Raw genomic sequence first — 23123 nt, forward strand, 5'->3', positions numbered from 1 at the left:
ATCCCTGGGAATAAGTCATTCTGTCTGCATTGGGAGACCTTAAACGTTTGAAGTATAATTAAATAAATACCTCCCTGAATAAGAGACATTTACAGGCAATGGTTACTGAGTATCTTACTCCCATTTTCCTACCTGTCTTTCTCTGGAAGGTAACAAATGGGATGTTTATAAAGGAAAAGAGAGCAGAAAAGAGGGAAGTCTGGAAACAAGTGAGGCTTGTCAGGAAAGCTTTTCTAATAGGTTAAAAATCAACTCTTATAGAAAACCCTTAATGAAATAACCAAGTTTCTCCCAGACACATATTTAAAAAATATCAAAAAGTGAGTTTTCTCAAAGTGTGTTTTCTAATTATTATTGTTTTATTTCTTATAATTACTTATTTCCACATGGAAGTCGTATGGTTTCTCTGGATGTCTCCTGTGAGCCATATCCCTGCTGAAGTGAAAACATTTCCATTTTTCTACTTAGAGGCACCATCGTTCCATTAATTCCACATGGGTTTTCTTATCTCTCCTTTGATAATTATGTTAGGATTTAATTTCTGTTTGGTTATCTTCTTTAAAATCCCTACCCAATCAAGAAAATATGCTCATATTGTTTCCCAGGAAAGTGACTAACGTTCCTTCTGAGGGAAGATTTGTCTCTTAATAAATTTCTGTAGGCCAAATATTTTTCTCGGTCATCTCAGCAAGCAGATAGAAACCTATAATAGGATCTCCCATTTTGTGTTGTCTCAGGACTTTTCCTGATTTGCACTTAGCTACAGCACAAATTTGCTCTGGCATCATCTTCCTTCTGCTACGTCTGCTTGTTCTGCAGCCCAAGGATGAAGCAGCTACAAGTCACATACCAGAGTTAAAGTAGTGTTTTCCCCTATGTTTCAACACAACTGAGGGCAGCATCAAAATATATTTTTTAAAATCCCAGGCTTTGTCAGCAGTACATTGGAAGGAGGCTTTGTGGCTGCTGTGATGGAAAGGGGACAGGAAATGGCCTTGAAGGGCAGGAGGAAGAGCTGCTGCCAAGGTCAGAGAGGTGAGGCTTGAACAAGCAGCAAACTTTAAAAAAATCTCTCGGACAAGCCTCTCCCTCATTCACATGACAATAAAGAGAGAGGGAGAAGCACATTCTAACTTGTAAGAGTCTGTGATTATGTTCCAATAAAAATAGTCTATTGTAGCATTAGTTCTGATCTGCCTAATAGCACTGAAACATGTCTGGAACATGAAGCAAAAGAGGCAATAGGGTTAAAGAAGGATCACCTATGGGAGTTTCATGTCAGTATAGTCTTCCACCTATTCAAATGTAGGCAATTAGCACAATCATGAAAAGAGGCAATTAGCAATTGCAACAGTAATAATCCACATTAAACCTATTGATCTTGGGCCACATATATACTTAATTATGTTCAAATAATAGGTAACTTATAACTTATTTAAGTTTATTTACTGGTATAACTTTTTAAAGAAAAAAAAAGCAATATAATGCAATTTATTGCAAATTATTGGAGAAAGAACTATATGTGTAGACACATGAGTTTATCAGAAATATACATGCTTGACTTCTATTACAAATGGGGAAAAAATCAATATGCTGAATTGTTGACTTTTTACTAATTTTGATTGTTTTTGCAAAAAAAAGTGATAGTCTATTCCCTGCTCTGCAAAACATGTACAATGAGAATGTACATTAACAAAGTGAGATGCAATGTTTTAAACTTCCACTGATTTCAGGGAGAAATAGAAGCACTTAGTTTTTCTTTTGAGCAGCTCCAAATCTGAGAAATCTTGCTTTTTCATGAAAGTTTGCAGTAATTTGAGACGTGAGAAGTAAATAGTAATGTTGAATTATATCACTGTCAAATTTACCTATGAAAAAATGAACTGAATTTGTACAACTGTTTTCTCTTTTTAAGCTACTGAGGTTGTTATTCCACCAAAGTTTCCTATTTCTGCCTCATTCTCAACTTTACTTTTCCCTTGCATGAAGCTTTCCCAGAATGGTGATTTTTTTAAAAAAGGATACTTTCAAAGTGGGGAGATTTCAATGAATTGAAAGATTCTGAAATAGAAACTGAAATGGAAACTGGAGGATTTTGAAATAGTTCCAAGTGACTATAATTCTGACCTCTCAAGTGTGGCAAGTATGGCATTTGCACACTTGAAGATATATTCCTTGAAAAATTATTTTATTTTAGGCAGTCCTCACCTTACAAACAAAATTGGGACTGAATCTTGATCATTGAGTGAAACAGTAGTTAGGGCACAACATAGGGAAAAAAACTCATCATAACTAGATTCAGCAGTCTATATGGATTTGAAAGAGAAATTAACTCTTTTGAAGACAGCAAAGTCCACATTTTGAACAGAGATGACCGCTGGTTTGAAAGAGGGGGTGAAAGAGGCCCTGTATGTCAAAATTGAACATCCTTCTCTCAACAGAGGGGGGGGGATATGACATCATCTATCTCCAATCTATAACACAGTCCTTTCAACAGTTCCAATAAGGCTCTATACCCATTTGTACCACTCAGGTGGCCCTAATGAGACAGATAAACCTCCAGGTGGCCCTTAATCAGAGGTGGTATCCAGCAGGTTCTGAGCAGTTCTGGAGAACCGATAGCAGAAATTTTGAGTACTTTGGAGAACTGGTAAATACCTCTGACTGGCCCTGCCCCCATCTATTATCCTCCTCCCGAGTCCCAGCTGATGGGGAGGAAATGGGGATTTTGCAGTAACCTTCCCCTGGAGTGGGGAAGCTGGGACTTGGCAGGCAGAGAATAGATGGGGTCAGGGCCAGTCAGAGGTATTTACCAGTTCTCCTTTTCATTTCTCTTACTATTAATGAATGTGGAAGAATTAGTAGATTTATCCCAATATTGGAAACCCTGGGTGAGAGAAACAGGAAGTAAATAATATGGAATCTCCAAATGTTGAAAACAAAATAGAAGAAATATGGATTGATTTCTTAGCTGCTTTTTTGTATCTGCTGATGAAATTTAATCTCATATCATAATCCAGAATCCACTGCAATAGCAATTAAGTTTATTTTCACAACCATTGCCAAACAGAGGTCAAATGTAAAAAGCAGAAACAAAGCAATTCAATGAAAAGTATTAAGAAACTTTATTTATAATACATCCAAGACCCAGAAGCAGGAAAGGGGGTGGGGGAGGTATTGCTTGCAATGCTTATATTCATTAGGAAACATGCCAAAAGTTGAGCTGAGGCCAAAAGACTCTCCCGCATTCTGTTTCATTCACAAATTACTCTAGGTTTTCTATGCCTGGAGCCTCCCAAGATCCATCTCAGATCTATCTTGTCTCTTCACTCTTCTTCCCTTGTTGAAGGCAGATTTTAGGATTTTGTGTTTTCTGTTCAAGATGATATGCTTTGAACCAGATTTCACCCGCAACCTTCAAGGAACTGAAAATAACATAAAGTAAGTTTCTCTTCATTGCCATGAGAGTTAAGTCCTAGTTAGAAAAATCCTGCCTCTGATTCAAGCAAAGAAGTGAATTCAAGTGCAGTAAATTGAGGACAGAGAAAGTAGCACAAAAATCTGTCAGGGAGTGATACTTATCCTTTTAGGAATTTGACATGTCTTGACAGTATCTCTAGCTTGCATAGTCTGCCTATCTTTAGGAGGCCACCTGGGTATGTAATTTTCATGCAAGCAACATGGAAATAGTTTGCCGTTGCCTGTTTATTTTTGCAGCTTAACAGTCTAGCTTACATCCTTTTGTTGATGGATTCTATCAAAATATTACCAACTTAGATTCTGCTGATCTTTTTTCAAGATTACCCAAGTACAGCTGGGTGCTGCCACCTATGAAAGGCTCTTTGATGTTAACTGATAACTAATTATTTAATACTAACTAATTTTATAAAAGATGCATGTGATAGTACAACATGCTTAATGACTAGCATCTCTCTCTTTCTACTATTAGGCTTATTTTTATTCTTAAAGGATCTACATCCAAAATCTTTCTTCTCATTAACAGTTTAATACTTTGCACACCAGATCTCTTTTGTTCAGTTGACATATTCACATGTATATAAGTATGTCTATATAATTGCATGTTCTCCTTTCCTCGACTCTTGAGAGCTAGGCCATGCAGATTCTTCATTTGATTTCATTCATTTGATCTGTTCGGTACTTACTACACAATGTCAGCAAAGCCAGTGAAGAGAGGTTTTGACTGATATTCAATACCATGTTTAGCACACATGGATTTCACCAAAGGAGCCACCTTCCAAAAGTTGTGACGAGGCATCGTAGGGAAAAGACTATAGGGAGAAAGGAAGACAAAGAACTTGTGATACTTAACTATCTTTTTGCCTTATTCAAACTATGAAGCAGTTTCTTACTGATAGCTTAAAATCTCATTGCCCTAAATCAGTACTCACTGGTGCTCAATTTGAAAATTCAGGTGCCCCGTTACCCAGTCATTGAAAAAAGATTGATTCACATTGCACGTTGACTGAAGCTGGGAGAAGAGAGAAAGACAGGTTTTAGTCCAGACATACCGTGAATGAAGGAAGGTCAAGCAAATGTCCACAATATATATTTATATTTGCCCATGATTTATATTTATATTCATGTTGGTTGGTTTGTATGTATTGGTATATAACTAGTATTTCTAGACAAATATATTGAATTTTGGAAATCTTAAATTATATTACCCTAATAGTAGAGTTTAAATACTCATTTGTTATCACATCTGATAGTCACCAGAGTACAGTTTTGAAAATATGGAGAATTAAAATATAATTTTAGTAATATACTTATTTTTCATTTTGTGAAACATTTCTTTTCAACAGTTATTTTCAAATCTTCCCCTTACTTATTCCAGACTGAACCAAGTTGTCTGGTATGATTTGAACTCACAGGCCTCCTTTTCTAAAAAGAATATCCTGATCTGGATGAAAACCAGATGCTGGGAATGGACAAGAGAGAACTGATTCCTGCACTGGCCAGTTTCTCTTTCAGTTAGTGCTATTATCTTAAAATGAGGCCAAAGGAATGGAATCTCATTTCCATTTTTATAAAGTCCAAATAAAATCAAGGGCAATCATAATCTATAAGAAAAGGCATAGCATTTCTAAACACACTTCAAACTTTTCTATCATTGGAAAAGCAAGGTAAAAGAAATAATAATAGGTAAAAATAACATCCAAAAAGGAATTCAGTTTTCACATGTGCAAATTATAATTGATCCTGTGGTATTTGGATTATTATGGATCTGTGAATTATTGTCATATAATAAAATTATGCAGACAAGCTAAAGTTTAATCATATACAGCCATCAATTTTATCTCTTAGTTCTCTCTTACCTGTGTAGAGAACCAATCCATGTTTTTATCATGATCGATGCGCATAGGAAGATGATTCGACTGTGTTATCCATGTAAATATAATACTCTCAAAAACACTGAGAGACAGAAATGAGGCAAAGTCAGGCAAATTAGGCAAAGTGAATATCTACACAAACAATCTTTGAAGTAGAATAGTTTGACAAATTTATTCGTTTGTTTGTTAGGCTTAGAATGCAAGTCATTTACTAGACTTAATGATGCCTTTCTATGGAAACCAATACATTTCTAACACTCCTTCAGTGACAATAAGTCAGATTCAAACCAAAGATCAGGACCCCCCCAATCTTTCTGCGGTAGTGGACAAATTTGGAAATTTGACCAGATACACAGAAACTGATCCCAAATGGAGACTACAAAGTGGCTTGGCTATATCCCAGATAGCTATTATAATGGCAATGATAGAGTTGAAGCCCACACATATGGAAGTTAGGGAAAGGATAATCTAGAGAATAGTCAGGGTCTGGGAAGGGATAGTGAAACACAAAGAAAATAGCACATATGATGAACAGTACTTCAAAAGAAGGAAGTATCCCAAAACACCCTTGAATCCTAATATGGGGTTGAAGGCAATAAAGAATCGGATAAAATATGCCAGAGTCCATGCCATTTCCTGTAGAAGAGAAGAGAAGGAATGGAGATTAGAATAGCATCTTTCCTTGCTCCAAGTAGACACCCTACATGGAATCTTACTGAGATCCAGATGTATATCTTCTGGAAACTCTGCTCTGTTTATGGCCCATTTTGACAGAACCAGTTCTATCCTGGGTCCTTTTTTAAGGGATTGACAGATTAACTGATTGAAAAGAGCTATAGAAAAAATTCACTAGAAAGACTGATTATGCTTGTGTTTTTTTTTAAAGTACAATATTTTGAGCTCACATCATTCCAGGAAGTGAAAGAGATGGAGAGAAGTGTCTTTGCCTGTTGTTATTAGGTGTTTTTTTTAATTAATCAGAGAAGACAATCATTTTATATAGTGATTATCAATACAAGAGATCAGGTGTGTTGTAAGCACCAGTGTTGCTGTGCATGTGGATCTGTTTGAGCTCATAAAAAGCATTATTTTCAATAACTGACATGTTATGTGATATCAGATGAGGATGTAGAGATTGTATTAGTTTTGATTATCCCACAAAATTTCAGCCATTTTTAATTAGAGCACTTGACAATAGTGCATGGCAAATTCCCACTTTAAACAAGGCTGGAAGAGTCTTGTCTGTCATCTTCTATATCAGAAAAAAATAAGTCCAAACCCATTTCCAATCCTTCTAGATCAGTGATGGCTAACCTTTTCTGGACTGAGAGCCAAAAATGCACACATGTGAGTGCAAATGCACATGTGAGCGCCCGTACCCCCAAAATGCAATACATGCATGGGCCCTGTACATGCACTACTGGTGCATGTACACAGGCCCCCACCACACCCTGAACCCCCTTCTGCGTCAGAGACCCGAAGACTAGCAGGCTGACAGGAGGTGCATGTGCGTCAAAGCTGAACTGGGGCAACAGATCGGATGCCATCAGAGAGGGTGCTGCATGCCACCTCTGACACATGTGCCATAGGTTCGCCATCACGGCTCCAGATCTTTTTAAAAAAGAAAGATGAACCATAACTTTATAGTTGTATTCAAGCCACCATAAGTCATGTTTTGATCAAATCCTTCATAATCTCTACTTGACAAAACTGGATTGTAATTCTTTTCCATTCTTAGTTCAATCAATGTTATTGTCCAGTTGCCTCCAAGGTTTCACCATCCTGCCTTCTACATTTGTTTTCCCAGGCAAAAATTGAATGCCTTCTTCATAAAAGGCCGTTTGATAGCCAGCAATAGTTCATCTGGAAGCACTTTGGAATTGGGTGGCATTGACTTTCCCATTAATAATATCCCCATGCAAATTTTTATAAGCGCTTAAAATGGTTTAGTCTTTTCAAATCCTCTTCAGGAAATAAAATTCTAAACCTAGAAATATACCATGGAGGGAGGGGTGTCTCAGTATTGTATTATTTAATATTTGGCATGGATTATTTGTGTACTCACCCTCCAGAGCTTGCGTTGGAATATAAAGAACAATGAGTAAACTTGAAAAGTAGGTATTACAACCAGTGGCAATGCTGTAGAAGGAAACAAGATGCATATAGCCATTAAGTATCCTTTCTAAACATAAAAGAAGCATCAACCGCACTCCAGAAATGATCTGTATTTACCATTTTATTTAACAATTATAATTGTTCTTGAGAATCTCATCATCAAAAATAAATCAACACCAAAAATCGTATGTGGCAGAGACTGCCTGAATTGTGCCACTCATACTATTTGTGCTGGCTCTATTAGAACCAATTGACTAAAATATACTTGAATGAGCTAAAGGAAGCTCTGTTATTCCTTGTGATAAGTAGACAATACTATCTTAATCTATTCAGATTTATTTAGAGGAAAGTCCTGGTAAATCCAGTGAGACCAGCTTTCAAGTGTTATATATTCATTCATAAGAGACATCATGTAAAACTGCCCATCTTGTAAAATACAACTCTGGGTGACTTACAACAATATAAAACCTCAAACTAGAGACAGGGCAAGATACTAGTATGTATAAAGAGAGCAAACCCCACTACCTTCTAGCACCGATGATGTTACCTAATTGGGTAATGAAACGTCTGCAAGAAAACTACTGGCCTCAAGGAGCACTACGGACCCCACAGTTCCACTCCAACTACAAATATTCTCTTCTATTGGAATCACCTGAATAAAAGGCATTTTTCCTTCAAAAGAGGGGAGGGGTTAATAGTCCAGAGGAAAAGAAGCACAGAGGCACAACAGGGAAAGTTGCAAATACTTTGCTTGCTGACCAACAGCAGAGAAGAAAAGGAGAAGATATTCCAGAGACAGGAATTAAGGGAGAACAGTGTTTATAAGAAGAAAATATTATTATATAATAGTACCACAGAATACAATATTGTAATAGACTATAATAATTGTAATCATTATAATAATTGTAATTAATGTAACAATATAGAACTAGCAATAGAATAAAATATGAAGTAGAGGCAATAGAAAACACGCTTACACCTGTAAGTTACACGTTTTGCTTTTATAGAGCCGAGGTGGCGCAGTGGTTAGAGTGCAGTACTGCAGCCACTTCAGCTGACTGTTAGCTGCAGTTCGGCAGTTCAAATCTCACTGGCTCAGGGTTGACTCAGCCTTCCATCCTTCCGAAGTGGGTAAAATGAGGACCCAGACTGTGGGGGCAATATGCTGACTCTGTAAACCGCTTAGAGAAGGCTGAAAGCCCTATGAAGCGGTATATAAGTCTAACTACTATTGCTATTGCTATATCTTGGGTTTCTTTCAAAATAAAATATCTCTGTAACCCTTATAGGAAGATATGTTTTTTTTTAGAAAAAACAATTCTTTTGTGGTTCTTGAGACTCATACTCAACACTCAATCTAATTGAAGACAGTTTAAATAATACTTATGATAGAGGTTCCCTCTGATCTGCTGTAAGCAGTTAGTAGTGGTGCCCACCAGCTTGACTGGCTTCAAGAACGGATGGAGCTCATGGAATTCATAAGATTCAATGGCTATTAGCTTGGATGGCAGCGTGGTAGCTTCTGAAGGCCACCTGAAGGAAGACCAGTAGATTTCCTTGGTTGGTTATTGTAAGAATGGACTGCTGAACTTGATGAGCCAGGAGTGAGATCCAGCAGGCACCATTTATGATCTTATGAATAAAGCAGTTTCAAAAACAAAAACAACTGCTGGTGGAGAGGTTGGACTATATTCTCCATTATGTTCCTGTCTCTCTTCCATGGCAATTTTCTTGATTTATGGATGCTCCTCAGTTGTGTCTATAGAGCATCAAATAATTGAGCAACTGCATGAGAAAGTGCAGTACCCTCTCCAGCTTGCCATTTCTCTCTTTGCATTGTTTAGGCATAGCCTGTTTTTGAAGGTATGGACTTAGAATTGGGATGTCTCCCTCCAGCTTAAATATGTATATTAAACTCATGGGAATCTGTGTGGTCTGAAAAAGGAAAGAATTCCTCCTCATTCTCTGCAATGTTCTGTAGTTGCTACTATTGCTCTTCTTCTTCCCTCCTCCTCTTTATCTTATCATGATCATTTATCTTAATAAGAATTGTTATTAATCTAAACTGTGCTGGGGATTAAGTAGAACGGATATATATATATATATATATATATATATATATATATATATATATATATATATATATATATATATATATATATATATATATATATATATATATATATATATATATATATATATATATATATATAATCTGCCCATGAGCTCATGGTGGAAAAGATAAGAGTCCAAAGAGCCAAAGAGGATGTTGTTGATTTTAACAGAAGAAAAAATTCATTTGGAGTTTAACAGGAGGTAGGGGGAGAAAAGATACTCACTGAAGAAAAAATACTTGTGCTGATAGTTATAAGGCATGTATTTCTTTTTCTGCAAACCCAACTGTAAAAGAAAGGCATGAAAAAAGCAAATAACTTTCAATAGGTAGTTATAACTTAAGGCTCCATTTCTATAACATCCTTTTCACTTGCTGTGTGAAATAAATCTCGGGCAGAAAAAAAGCAAAAAAAAAAGTGAGATGTATTGTGAGCTGTCACAATAATTGTAATTGTGGTAGTTAGAATAGATTGCAGTCTTTATTTTCAAAATTTCTAGGTGCAGAAACACATGACAGAGCGAGATATCTTTTAAAATTAAGCCCTGCAATAGAAATACAGAAAGAACAGTCTTAAATTTAGATTACTTAGTCAGGAAAGGATGCTTAAACTCCTTCCACCCTCCATCTTTTAATGTATCCTATTCCTATCTGAGCTGCCAGGATTTTTGGACAATCTGTTACTTTGCCTCCCTAACACACCTTCTTAGGATTACGCTCACATGGCCATAAATGTTGCTGCTTTCCTCAGAATCCTTTTGTACATGATTGTTCAGTCAATCCAGTGAGATAACTCCCTCAATAATCCAGTTCATAATATTCATCTATAGCTATGGGCTACCACAGGAGAACCAGTTTTAAGGCATCAGGCTGGAAACTGCAAAATGTGAGTTCTAGTCTCTCCTTGGACAATGCCACCTAGCCTTAGAAAGCAGAGGTCCTTTATCAGTGGTGGGATTCAAACTTTTTTACTACCGGTTCTATGGACTTGGCTTTGTGAGCATGGCAGGGAAAGGATACTGCAAAATCCCCATTCCCTCCCCACTCTCGAAATTTCCACTGCCGGTTCTCCAGAACCTGTCAGAACTGGCTGAATACCACCTTTGGTCCATATAGAGAAATACACTTTTGTTATGGCCACCTTGGGTGAACATTTTGTCCAACCCTACTAATCTACTATCTCAATGAGATCTGTTTTATCAAATGCTGCTAATAAATATAAATAATAAACCCAGAAGATTTAGACTGTGCTCAACTCTAACAAATTGACAATGAAATGGCTTAACAGTTGCTGTTCTGAATGCTGATCTGAAAGGAGAATGGCCAGGGTTCCGTAAAATCTGTTGTCTTCTAAGCAGTTGCTTCTTACCTCCAAAGAAAGAGTTTCCCCTAATGACAAAATATAGGGATGAAATGAAACATCTGGGTCCTTCTCGAAACAGTTGGGTTTAGCATGATGCTGGGAATGGTGCAAAGACCACCAATTAGCTGAAGCCCCCTGTAGGGGAAGAGTGAAAGAAAGCATTCAGGCTCTTTTAAAAGATTGCTTGACTATTTAGTGCTCTGCTTTGAAGAGGTAATACAGAGGAGCTTCCATTGAACCTTCGAATCAGATTTTCAAATAAGTTTGAGATGTTGAATAAACTGACTCTGAATTATCTTGGAGAGATTCAAAACAGTTTGAAGATTAAGTGCACTTTCTAGCTTTGAACAATTTCAAGCATTCATTGCATATGTGGACAAAACTGGGGGGGGGGATTTGAATACTGTAATGAGTTCCCTAATATTAATTTGAGTAGGTTGCAAATGAGTTTTATCACCTTTCAAAATCCTGCCTGTCAAAGGACTGGAATAGGTGCCGCTTTGCTATTTGTGTATTTAGAGAGATTCACCTGTGTGGGGAAACAGAAAACAAAATAGAGACCTACATCTATTCTGCACTGTCTCTCTTTTAATGAGTCTTGCTTTTTCTTGCTTCCATATCATTTTATTCTTACTTTTCTTTGACTCACCTGTAGTACAGTCCCTATTAGCTTTGGGTCCATTATTTTCCTTCCTTTGTCACTGGCATTTAATCAGGCTTATTGATCAGGGAATTTTATCACTGGCATTTAATCAGACTTATCACTAATTGGACTTTATCACTAGCATTTATTCGGACAAAAATAATAGCAAAATACTGTATATACTCGAGTATAAGCCTAGTTTTTCAGCCCACTTTTTGGGCTGAAAAAAGCCGCCTCGGCTTATACTCGAGTCAGTGAAAAATTTGCCCGAAATGGAGGAGAAAAAGGGGCGGGGCCATGCCGCTGGGTGACACTCGTGAATGGCCCAGTGCCCCTGTGAGTTTCCCCTCCCTCTGTGTCAGTTTGCCGCGCAGCGCGCACCGCACCATCCCCCCTCCTCACATTCTAATGTAATGCAGGGCTGTCTTACGATTCCCCTTCCTCCCCCTCCTGCCGCTCTGCAACGATGTCCCACCTCCTCCTTGTTATGGCAAGCAGCCACATAGCGATGTCCCACCTCCTCTGGTACAGTGATCCAATGATAGGAATCACTGTGCCGTGTGTCATAGGAGGCGGGACATTGCTCCCGCGGCTGCACGGGACATCATCATCACAGCGGGACATCAGCATCATGAGGTGAGTGAAGTATTTCATTGAATACACCGCTAGTTTACTGTTTTTCTTTGAAATAAATATTCAAAAACATTATTGGTATCTATTTTTATTTTTGAAATTTACCGGTAGCTGCTGCATTTCCCACCCTAGGCTTATACTCGAGTCAATAACTTTTCCAGTTTTTTGTGGTAAAATTAGGTGCCTCGGCTTATATTCGGGTCGGCCTATACTCGAGTATATACGGTAATACCATTTGTTATTAAGAATGTTCAGGCAGGGTAAAAAAAAAACAGATGATATAGGATTTACTGTAGATATAATAGACTTAAAATAAAGATCAACTTGTAATCTCATTATTAGATGCTGAAAAACTTTTGATAAAATACACAAACAATTCATATTCATTGTCTGTCTGTCTGTCTGTCTGTCTGTCTATCTATCTATCTATCTATCTATCTATCTATCTATCTATCTATCTATCCACAGATGACTTTATGTCTGGAAAGTCTGTGGGGGTAAGACAACCCAACACCCCCTCAGTGTGTGTGTGTGTGTGTGTGTGTGTGTGTGTGTGTGTGTGTGTTTGTGTCTGTGTGTATATTTCAGCATCACTCTGGAAATCCTGGGCTGCTGAAATTAAAAGGAATGAATTGTATCTATAGTGTCAAATACTTTTGACAGTGGTAGTGTGCATTTTGGATTCAGGTTCTGTTAAGATATAGCCTGTTGTGCATTAAAATGGCATCTACTGTACAGCACGGTGCAGTTGCCATGGTAACAGCTTCACAGTACTGCATAAGGGGGCTCCCTCTGGTAAGGGGTATTGGTTGTAAATAAATACCCAGGGAATGCCGGGTTATCACCTAGTATTAAATACATTTGAAAATCCCTTGGAATTTATTAAATGGATTAAGAATGTTATATCTACTACTAAAATAAAATTTAATGACATTTTCTCCCACTTTTCCATAACTTAGAGAAACTAGACATGGATGTCCAGTTTCATCCTTGCTTTTTAATGTCTGCATTAATTAATACTTCAATCAATATTTAATAATCAGTATAATTATTGAAATTTAATCATTTTTGATTTGTGTTATTAGACAACAGAGAAATAGCTATGGAGTACTACATAACTCAGTTGAATACAAATGCCCACATTCTTCTATTTATTTCTAAATCTCATACTGTTGCTTTAGTATTGATGCAAAATAACAGAATATTCTGTTGTCCAAATAGGAATTGACACTAATAGGTAAAAATTGGGTTACTCATCATTAAATATCAATTCCATATTTGCACTGAATCCATTAAATATTTGACATACACATATGTATGTAGGTATGTATGTATATACACCAAAGGATACAACATGTAATATAAATAAAATTGTTGGGGGTGTTTCTTCAGATATCAATAGATGGAGATCATTAAAACTTCGGGGAATAGGTGAATGCTCTCAAAATTTATATTATTACCAGATAAATTTATATTCTGAGAAAAATTCCAGTTTAAACATTGGGAAAATATTTTCAGAAAATAAATTCATTCTTTACAACATTTCTATGGAGTTCTTTGATTCTGAGAATATCTTTACAGGAAATCCAATTTCTAATTAATGAGGCAGGATTCGGTTTTTAGAATCTGGAACTATCATGCTTAACTATAGTCAAGTATTAAATACTGAAAGCTAATAATTAGAGCAAATGTTCCAATTTAGGCAACCTAGGAATATACATATATAGCACTTTTGGTTGGATGGACAGTATTAGGATCTAAATATACAAAACTCTGGTACCTCTGAAAACAGTTACATTAGTTATAAACTTACGGAAAGGAATGTCTATTTTTAAAACACTGTTTTTTCCATGCCATATTGACTCCATGGTCCACACTAAATTGGCACTGGACAAGACTTAATGGACTTCAAGGACAGTTGGAGTTGGGCTGCTTATGGGAACATAACTTCACAATGATTCCCCTCTTGACTCTGCCTCCCCCAACTCTGCCTCTCTTTCTCATATAGAAACATTCTTCAGTCTTTAAAAAAAGTAGTCACAATAGCACAGAACCTGCTTTTTCTAGTTACATTTGATTTGAATGTTTTCTGTTTTACTTCAGTATGACTGCTCTATAGGCTCTTGGTTGGACAACTAAGAGACTGTGCTACTCTTTTTTCATTCTTATTATTGCTGCCTTAAAACAATAGAAGAGGAATGTTTCAAAATTTATATCAGAATTTTATAGAACTCTTTCAGTCCACGTATTCATCCAAACTTTGCAGTATTGATCAGAGGTGGCATTCTGCCAGTTCGCCCCAGTTTGGGCGAAGGAGGTTCCGCCCACCTGCCTAGACGTCATCACAGAAGCTCTGCACATGAACAGAAGGTTCTGCACATATGCAGACGTGCCGTGCGCAAGCGCACACTCCCAGTTCTAAACCAGTAGCAGAGATAAGAGGATTTCATGGCTGGTGTTGATACCCTCAAAGGTATCTGCTATGTTATTTTCATTTTATTCTGTACCCCGATTGAAACAGTTATAGGCATTTTGATGCTTTCCCATTCGAGTCAAAAACACAACTTTCTTGAATTTATCTAACATGATCTTGATCTCAGATCTCCTATGTGAATCAAGTTTTGCCACCTTTGGATCTTAAATTGGGATTGGCTTTTGGTTAATTTGCGCATTCATCTTGTTTATTATAAATGAAATTCCACTCTTGGTCTGCAGTTAATAATGACAGACAAACAAATGGTATGATTTAACATAAGAGAACTCTCTGTCTTCTTTGAGTGGGAATGTAAAAATGAGAATCCCATGTGACACCTCTGTTATAAATAACACAACACATTTGATATTTACTCATGAAACCTTTTCATGTATATTGGCAATAATCCATATTCTTTTCCTTCAATTCCGTGGAACATTCTAAGAATAATTGACCTTACTTACCTTTAAATGGCACATTACAAATTCATGCCAAAGGTGGTTCCATTTTGGATTACTGAAGACTGAAAGATGTCCCAAATCATGTTGTAGAAAGCCTGCTTGAGACTAAAAGAAAAAGGTGATTAGCCACAGAAGGACTATCTTTTGTATCACTCCTACAACTTATATCCAATGGTAATAGCTATGCAAGAACTGCTGGGATAGATAAAATATTCATTCATTCTAGGATTTTTTTATTAAATCAAATGGGGCAGCCACCCAGAGAAGCATTCCAAACAGGATAGGCACAAGAAACCAATTCGACAATATAACCACAAATATCTTCCCCAAACGTATCTGATATTTTGTGATAGGCAGTGAGGAGGCATGGTTGCTTTTTAATGCTCTATTCTTGTGTCATTACTTACTGTCCTTCATAATGGGAGGGTTGAGATATGAGATGACATGGCATCATAGAACATAGAATTTAAAAGGACCTTGCAGGTCTTCTAAGATAAATGGCTGCCTCTTCTTTTCTACATAATCATCTGTTGGGCAAAACAGAAGTGGCTTTTTATCTAACTGAATTGCTTAGTTTCCTTAAATCTTTATTTCTCCAAATAATTGAATGCAATCTTATGAAGGCACATGACAATTGAATATGTGTTATTTTTTTATAAATAAATTATTTTAATTTGGTTGAAAGACAGTCTGCTGTAGGAAGCCAAACTAGCGGAAAATGCCATTTTACCTAAAAAATAAAGGCAAGAATATTACCTGAGCAAAGGTCAGCAACACAGTGGCAATAAGAAAAGATGTTTTAGATATCCCAAAATACCACAAAACAAACCAGCCAGCAAAATCCATTAGTAAAATATGCAGAAGCATCAGGAAAAAGTAGAATTGGTTTGGCTTGAAGAGTCCCATCTTTTCAACAGTGGACAGCAGTTCCCGAAAATCTTCTATTAATAATTTCTATGGGAAAAATTTCAGATATTTTGCTGGAGTTTTGACTTTATGGATACAGCATAGCTAGACAGTGGCATAAACAGTTAACATCAGGAACTCTTGGTGGAATTGTCCTCCAAATATCCTTTTCCTTCCAAACTTTTAATATTCTTTCAAAAACATTAAATGCGGAGGAAAACAAATGAAAAATGGTTGCATAAATAAACTATTTTTCTACTTAGTGACTGCTAGACAACTTAGAGCTCATGTTTGGGACACTAGAAATCAATGTTTATCTGTATTTAATTATCTTGGCAAAAAGCAATAATGGGGAAACAGAAAGAAGGGGGTGGGAGGGAGAGGGAGGGAGCAAGAGAGGGAGAGATATATATGATTTCATGTTATGGCTTGGTATAGTTTGGTAATGTATAGCTTTATTGAGTGTCCACAAGGCAGCAATTTATATATTCCTCCAGTGCACATACTAATCTATGGTTGGATAATTACTAGTTTAAAAAAAACCACTGACTGTTGTGTTATTGAGTACTATTTTTATTTTTTATATTTATTGTAAGCTATTGGCACATTACATTCATTTATAGAATATATTTGTACTATATTTCAATTTTATTAATATTTACTTAAATGTAGTATTTTATTACCATTATAAAATATGTAATTAATATTATGAATTAATATTAATCATTATTTCTGATTAAATATTTATGGAACTCGATGGGGCTCTATTTCCCTATTTTAATCACTTTATAAAGCTGCCCACTCAATAACTTTCAGCAGGTTACATCATTAGAAGCCTATTGGCCAGAAGTCCCACCACAGGACATTCCCAAGCATGATCAATGGTGTTTCAGGGCTCTGCCCACGTCTGAAACCTGACTGAAAATGATCCAGATAAACCATTTTCTCCGGACTCTCTGAGGCTGCAATGCAATCACCTGCTTTTGAATCTTAAGAAGACAGGCTGGGATTAATTAGGGCGGAGGCTGAGGAAGGCAGCCTGAAAGAACTGAGTTTACTTGCCCAATCTGATAGGCAACTAAACTTTTAAAAATACCTTTGATCTTGTTTCGCAGAATGAGATGAAAAGTTATCTGATGGGACATAAAATGAGGTTGCTCTACATCTGGAGGATGAAAAGGGTAAAACTGAATACATTCACTGTACATGGAACACTAGCTGGATATGTCTTGTTGAGACGACAGAAGCGTCATCATGGGGGGAGGGGTTATTTGGACTCCATTTGAATCTGTGGAAGCTAAAGAAGCAAACAAGGCTATCTCCATGCTACTCTCACTGTGGATTAGAGTTTTGCTTGCTTAGTGGAAGCAGACAAGGAGATGAGAGGAGGCCAAGTGTGAGTGATAGTGAAGACAACCTCCAGATATATTTGGAAAGGATCAAGTGTGGCTTCAAGGCAATGAGGTGGAAAGTGGAAGGGAATGACATGGCAGATATTAAGTTCACTTCATAATTTAAAGCCTGCTGAAAAAAAATGGACTTTTACTGCTTTTATAAATGCCAAGAGATTGGGGTGAAGTACAAGGACAATGCAGAAAGATTGAGCAGCATCTTATAAAATCTCTTCTGTTGACCTTTCTAGCAGATCAGTTTTAATGACAAAAGCGATCTTTGAATACACCAAATGATAATTAAGGGTTTGCAGTTTAACACCATAAGTCACTACCTCAATTTTCTGTCTCCAAACTTACATTTTTACTGGGTTCAAAGCTGGGCTGATCAGGTGCCAATTCCCCAATCAAAAGTGATGCCATGTGCTTCCTTACTAGGGTCTTGTCAAGGTGAAAGGCTGTAAAAGGATCCTAAAGCCAAAACATAAAGGGAAAAAAAGGAAAAAAATATTATAATTAAGAACCAATTTTAAGTCAACCTGGAAGAAACATGTTTAGGCTGAGTGGTTATATTTGATTCTTATCTTTATTCTCTCCCATTCAAAGCATGACAAACATAATTCCCAGGAGGTGCTTTACCGAAGATATTGAAACATTTGCACTATTTCAGAAATTAGCTCTGAAGTGTTATGATAAATTCTAAACTATAATTATTGAGAAAATGATTTTGGCTTCACGTAAAGTCTGGAGCAACAGATGACAAAGAAACTGCAGTGTTTTGCAGAAAAATATCAAAGACAGAAAAATGTATAAACCACATAATTTAATTGTTTAATACTTTCTTTCTAGTTTTACTGCTTTATTTTGCAAAGAGAATTCCTGCTTTTCTGCTCTCATTTTAATTTATTTATAGATGGAACATGCACAATTTGTTTAGTTCTGCATTAACTTTTATTTAATTTTAAAGTTGAGAAAAATATATACTTCTTTTTAAAGATATTAATAGTAAGTATAAACCTAAAGAATGTAAAATTTTCAAAAATACAATATGTAGATGAAGTAAACAAATGGAAGAATCTGCTTAAGGCTTTGAAAAATAAAGGGGAAATACAAAAAACAAATCAAAATAATGATTTGGATAATGACTTTCCAGTGGATCTAAAAAAAGAGGTCTGCTAAAGACTAGCCTCTGTGATACAACAAGAAAGATAAGATCTAAATGAATTAAAAAGCCAGTGTGTTCAAAGTAAAAGAAAGGAATAAAAAGTTATTCCATTTGATCAAGATTAAAATAAAATATACTTTTTATAAATTGCTGATAACTCTTTATGGGCCTTTTGCTGACACCAGGACTGAAAAGTTGATCATCTATTGTTGTGCATATAGAAGGATGGGTTTTGGAAAAGATAGACATTTGTTTGTAATTTTATAGCAGGTAATAAGTTATCAAATTTCTTTTTACTTGGCATACTGAAGATTGGAAGTCACTTCTTTAAATATAGTTCTTTTTATTTCTTCTACTTCCTTCCCTTTTGTTTTTCTATTTTTTCTTTCCATTTTTTAATGTATGTCAATGAAGACTCAATCATCCAGGCTAAAGGCGTTTAAAAAGGTGGAGCTGGAACATGGAATTGCAACAAACTTTGTTAAACTGAGATGTTTCATTGCTAAACCAAGCATTTTCATCAGAGTAAAAATGAGTTACGCAGAGAATCATTGGAATATACCAACTGTTGCCACACCCATTTCATTTGAATCTTGACTATCTAATTCTCAGATTAACATGGCAGATAAACAAAGTTTGTTCCAGTTCCATAATTCAACCTATAGTCACTTTTGGCATGGATAATTAAACCTTTATTGAGATATATGTTGCAACTCATTTCAGGGAGAAACACCTGAAATTGGTGTGGCAATAGTTGATACATTCCAACCACTCTCTGACTCTGCTTAACTACCGGTAATTTTTACTCTGATTGATGAAGTTACTTGGATGAGCAACTGAATATCTCAGATTAACAAAGTTTGGTCCAGTTGCCATGAATCAACCTTTAAACACTTCCATTTTTAAAAAATTCTTTCTCGTTTTTATTTTTCTGAGTTTAATTTGCATTTGATTTTACTAGTGTTCTGAAATATTTATCAAAAAATATTTTAAAAATTAAAAAGTAAGTTAAAGGTAACAGGAAAAAATAGGCTAATGTGCTTTGAAAGTGGATTATAGCGACTGAGGGCAGTCTTATTTTTTAAATGATGATAAAATTATTATTTTTTACTTCTGTTCATGCGCAAGGCAGCACTTGAATTCACAATCTGCCAATATCTAGCCTTATGCCTTAATCACTACACAAAACTGGCTCCATGACAATTTTTGTGATTAGTTACAAAGTAATGTCCGACACATTGCAACCCCATGGAAACATAACTTATATCTTATCTTTTTATTTTCTACACCCAGGTTGTTGTTGTGCATGTGTGTTAGAGAGAGAGGGAGGGAGGGAGGGAGGGAGGGAGGGAGGGAGGGAGGGAGAGGGAGAGGGAGAGGGAGAGGGAGAGGGAGAGAGGGAGTCTGCAGTCTGTATTAACAGAGGCCAGATACTGGTTTTCCCAACTGACCAAAAAGGTGTATAAGTATGTGTATCTTCAAATAATCATGTGATATAGATCCAGTTTCTCTCTTTGCAAAAAGGAAGAGAGAGAGGATAGTACTGCATGAGGAACTACTGGCTCCTTGTTAAAGTTGTGTATGAATAATTAAAAACTTACACTTTGATTATTTAATTGCCACAATAGTGGGTTATGAATTAATAATTACACTTAAATATAGTTGGAAGGATTTTCTTGTTCAGAGCTTCACTTTGGTTTTTGATAAAACTGTAAAAAGAAAACATTTCAATGTTTTATCAACAATTCTAAGAAAAGCTAACCTATAAATCATTGGTTTAAATTGTTTCTTTTTCTTTCTTTTTGTTCTAAAATCATAGTGCCCTGATGGCGAACCTATGGCACACACACCACTGGTGGCATGCGGAGGCCTCTCTTCCGGAACACCAGCCATCATCCCGCCCAGCTCCACCGTGCATGCAGGTACACCTCCTGCTGGCCAGCTGGTCTTCGGGTCTCTGCCATGCATGCAGGGGACACATGTGTGCATGCACAGGGGGTGGGGTGTATCCGTGGGGGGTGCTCGCATTGAATTTCGGAGCCTTACATCAATCTGGAAGCCGGAACAGGGCATGAGGGCATTGCGTGAGGCCCCAAAATGTAATGGGAGCAAAAAAAGGGTGCAGGAAGAGTGGGGCAGATACATGGGGGGGGCATGGGAACATGGGGGAGTCACACATACATACACAGGAGTCGGGCACATGCAAGGGGGTCGTGTATGCATTGAATTATGGGTGTGGGCATGCTGTTGCACATGCACTTGATTGCTTTGGCACACAATGACAAAAAGGTTAGGCATCACTGGCATAGCGTATATCAGGAATAATATGTCTTTGTGAATGTAAAAGAGAAAGAAAGAACCTCTGTGCTGATTTCACTGCACCATTTTGTGAGTAGGATTCCTGTTTTATTTCTCCCACTTCTATTTAAATTAACAGTGGGATTTGTAAGATTTCGCTCAGTCCTTCAGAGTTGGGAAAATCATAGACTCATAACATAATGGATTTTAAAAGGGACCATGTAGGCCATCATGTCAAACTTCTCTTCTTATGTGTGATTTCTCCTTAATGGAAGGCTGCCTCATCTCTGCCTGAAGACATCCAGAAAGGAAGCCCATATCTTTCCCTATCACAGAATCCTTGGAAAAGATATTTAAATGCCGTGCCCATAGCTACAAATATTAAAATTGCGTAAACTATGGTATTCCCTGTGACACTTTAAGGAAGCGAAAGAAACTGGCCACCTGAGTCCTCGCCTCGTCAGCTGCCCCGCACCTTACCGTGGCATCCTGCCCTGCGTACGAGCTGATAGTCCGAGAGCCCCCCGGGTGCCTCTTGTAGAACCGGCTGATGTCATAGACTTTCCTGTCAATCACCAGCCAGCGCTCCCGTGACGGACCTTCCTGGCCAGTGCGCAGCCCGATCTCTTCCCAGGTAAACCACCGCGAAGGACCGGACTGATCGGCCGCGGGATCAACCTCCCTCCTCCGCCTGATCCCGGTTTCTCCTTCCTGGGAAGCCATATCCCCCCGCGACTGAGGCTTCGGGGAATTTGGCACTGTCCTTTTCAGCACCATCGGGAGGGCGGACAGGGCGAGTCCGAGCAAGGGAGTTTCCTCCCTCCTCGCCTTCGATTGGCCGATAAAGTTTCAACGACTCTGCTCTCGTGGGACAAAGGCAAACTGAGAAACTCCCGAAAAAGCAACTCGGGCGAGCCTAAGATGTTCGGCTTTTCGAGTACGAAGGAGAAGCAGGATGCCGACCGGTGTGAGTCATTGTGTTTTGAAAAGTTGTCCTCCCCAGCTGATAGTGATAGGACGGAGACCAGCTGTGCCAGTAATTGTTTATTTTGGAGAACAAACTGAGCTGGGATTCAAGGAGTCACTATTGATTCATCTCTGCCTTCTCTCCATCCTTGGAATATCATAGGTTGAGGATTTCTACTGGCTATACAGAAAGGAGATTGGCATAATCTGAAACAGCTTTCAGTTGCTTAGACATTATAGTGGTTAAAACACACATCTTACTGGCAGCTTGCGGGGGAAGAGAGGCTGGCAAAGGCTTATCACTAATGCACTACATTCTTATCTTGCAGTTGCTCAATACCGAAACTCAGATCACATTTGTTTCGGTCTTGGGAAATATTTATTTCAGGGATTATGAATACTTTAGGGCCTTGCAAGTTCTTCTGTATTTATTCTAATGGAGTGATCGCATTGCAACAGGCTCCAAGATTTACTTTGGAAACCTAGAAAAAAACTTTTCAGAACAACTGATTGAAAATTGTGGATCACAGCTGGATCTCAGCTAATGGGACTTGAAAGAAATGTTTTTCTAAACGTTAAGAGAAAATGCTGAAGGATCCAGGAAAATTTGCTGTAGTCCAAATACAATTAAAACAGCCTGGTGACAGAATTTTACATATTTAACCAATGGCTCATCAAACCAACCGACCTTGAGTTCTCACTAGAGACACAAATGATCAGGCTCAAATTATCCTATTTTGGACACATTATGCAAAGACCTAGCTCTCTGGAAAAGGATGGAAAGAGAAGAGGATAACCAACATCAAGTTGGATGGACACAATTTCATTAGCAATAAATGCATCCCTGGAAGACCTGAAAGTCTTTTTTAGGGATCATGGAGAAAATCTATATGTTCCCTAGAAATCAAAAGCAATTTGATGGCATATAATCAATCATCAATGTTTCTAAGTCTCGATGTACAATGGATTTTCTCAAAGCATCCTTCTCTATAAATCTGCTTTTTGGCACCAGCAGATGGGTGATTCATAGGCAATAAGCCAAGTGGAAACAAGTGAGGTTTGTCAGTAAAGCTTTTCTAATAGGTTAAAAATCAGCTCTTATAGAAAACCCTTAATGAAATAACCAAGTTTGTTTTTCTCATAATTACTTATTTCCACATGGAAGTCATATGGTCTCTCTGGATGTCTCCTGTGAGCCATATCCCCACTGAAGTGAAAACATTTCCATTTTTCTGCTTAGAGGCA

At 37.3% G+C, this 23123-nt stretch overlaps 1 protein-coding gene across 1 annotated transcript; it reads right to left on the reverse strand.

Annotated features, from left to right (window-relative positions):
• Positions 1-3106: 3106 nt before the first annotated feature.
• Positions 3107-21650, reverse strand: LOC148049529 (acyl-CoA (8-3)-desaturase-like). The gene is made up of 12 exons (XM_087715279.1): positions 21393-21650; positions 17810-17920; positions 15909-16106; positions 15156-15257; positions 10949-11077; positions 9806-9866; positions 7417-7490; positions 5890-5987; positions 5337-5433; positions 4410-4489; positions 4164-4289; positions 3107-3425 (listed from the first exon to the last, which is right to left on the reverse strand). Exons 1-12 carry the CDS (start codon positions 21633-21635, stop codon positions 3314-3316), a joined length of 1431 nt encoding a protein of 476 aa, XP_087571405.1. The 5' UTR covers positions 21636-21650; the 3' UTR covers positions 3107-3313.
• Positions 21651-23123: the final 1473 nt, after the last annotated feature.

This window comes from Thamnophis sirtalis, unplaced genomic scaffold (assembly GCF_051295495.1).
Source record: "Thamnophis sirtalis isolate CommonGarterSnake01/CBP01778 unplaced genomic scaffold, rThaSir2_p1.2 scaffold_1, whole genome shotgun sequence".
Classification (NCBI taxonomy): Eukaryota; Metazoa; Chordata; class Lepidosauria; order Squamata; family Natricidae; genus Thamnophis; species Thamnophis sirtalis.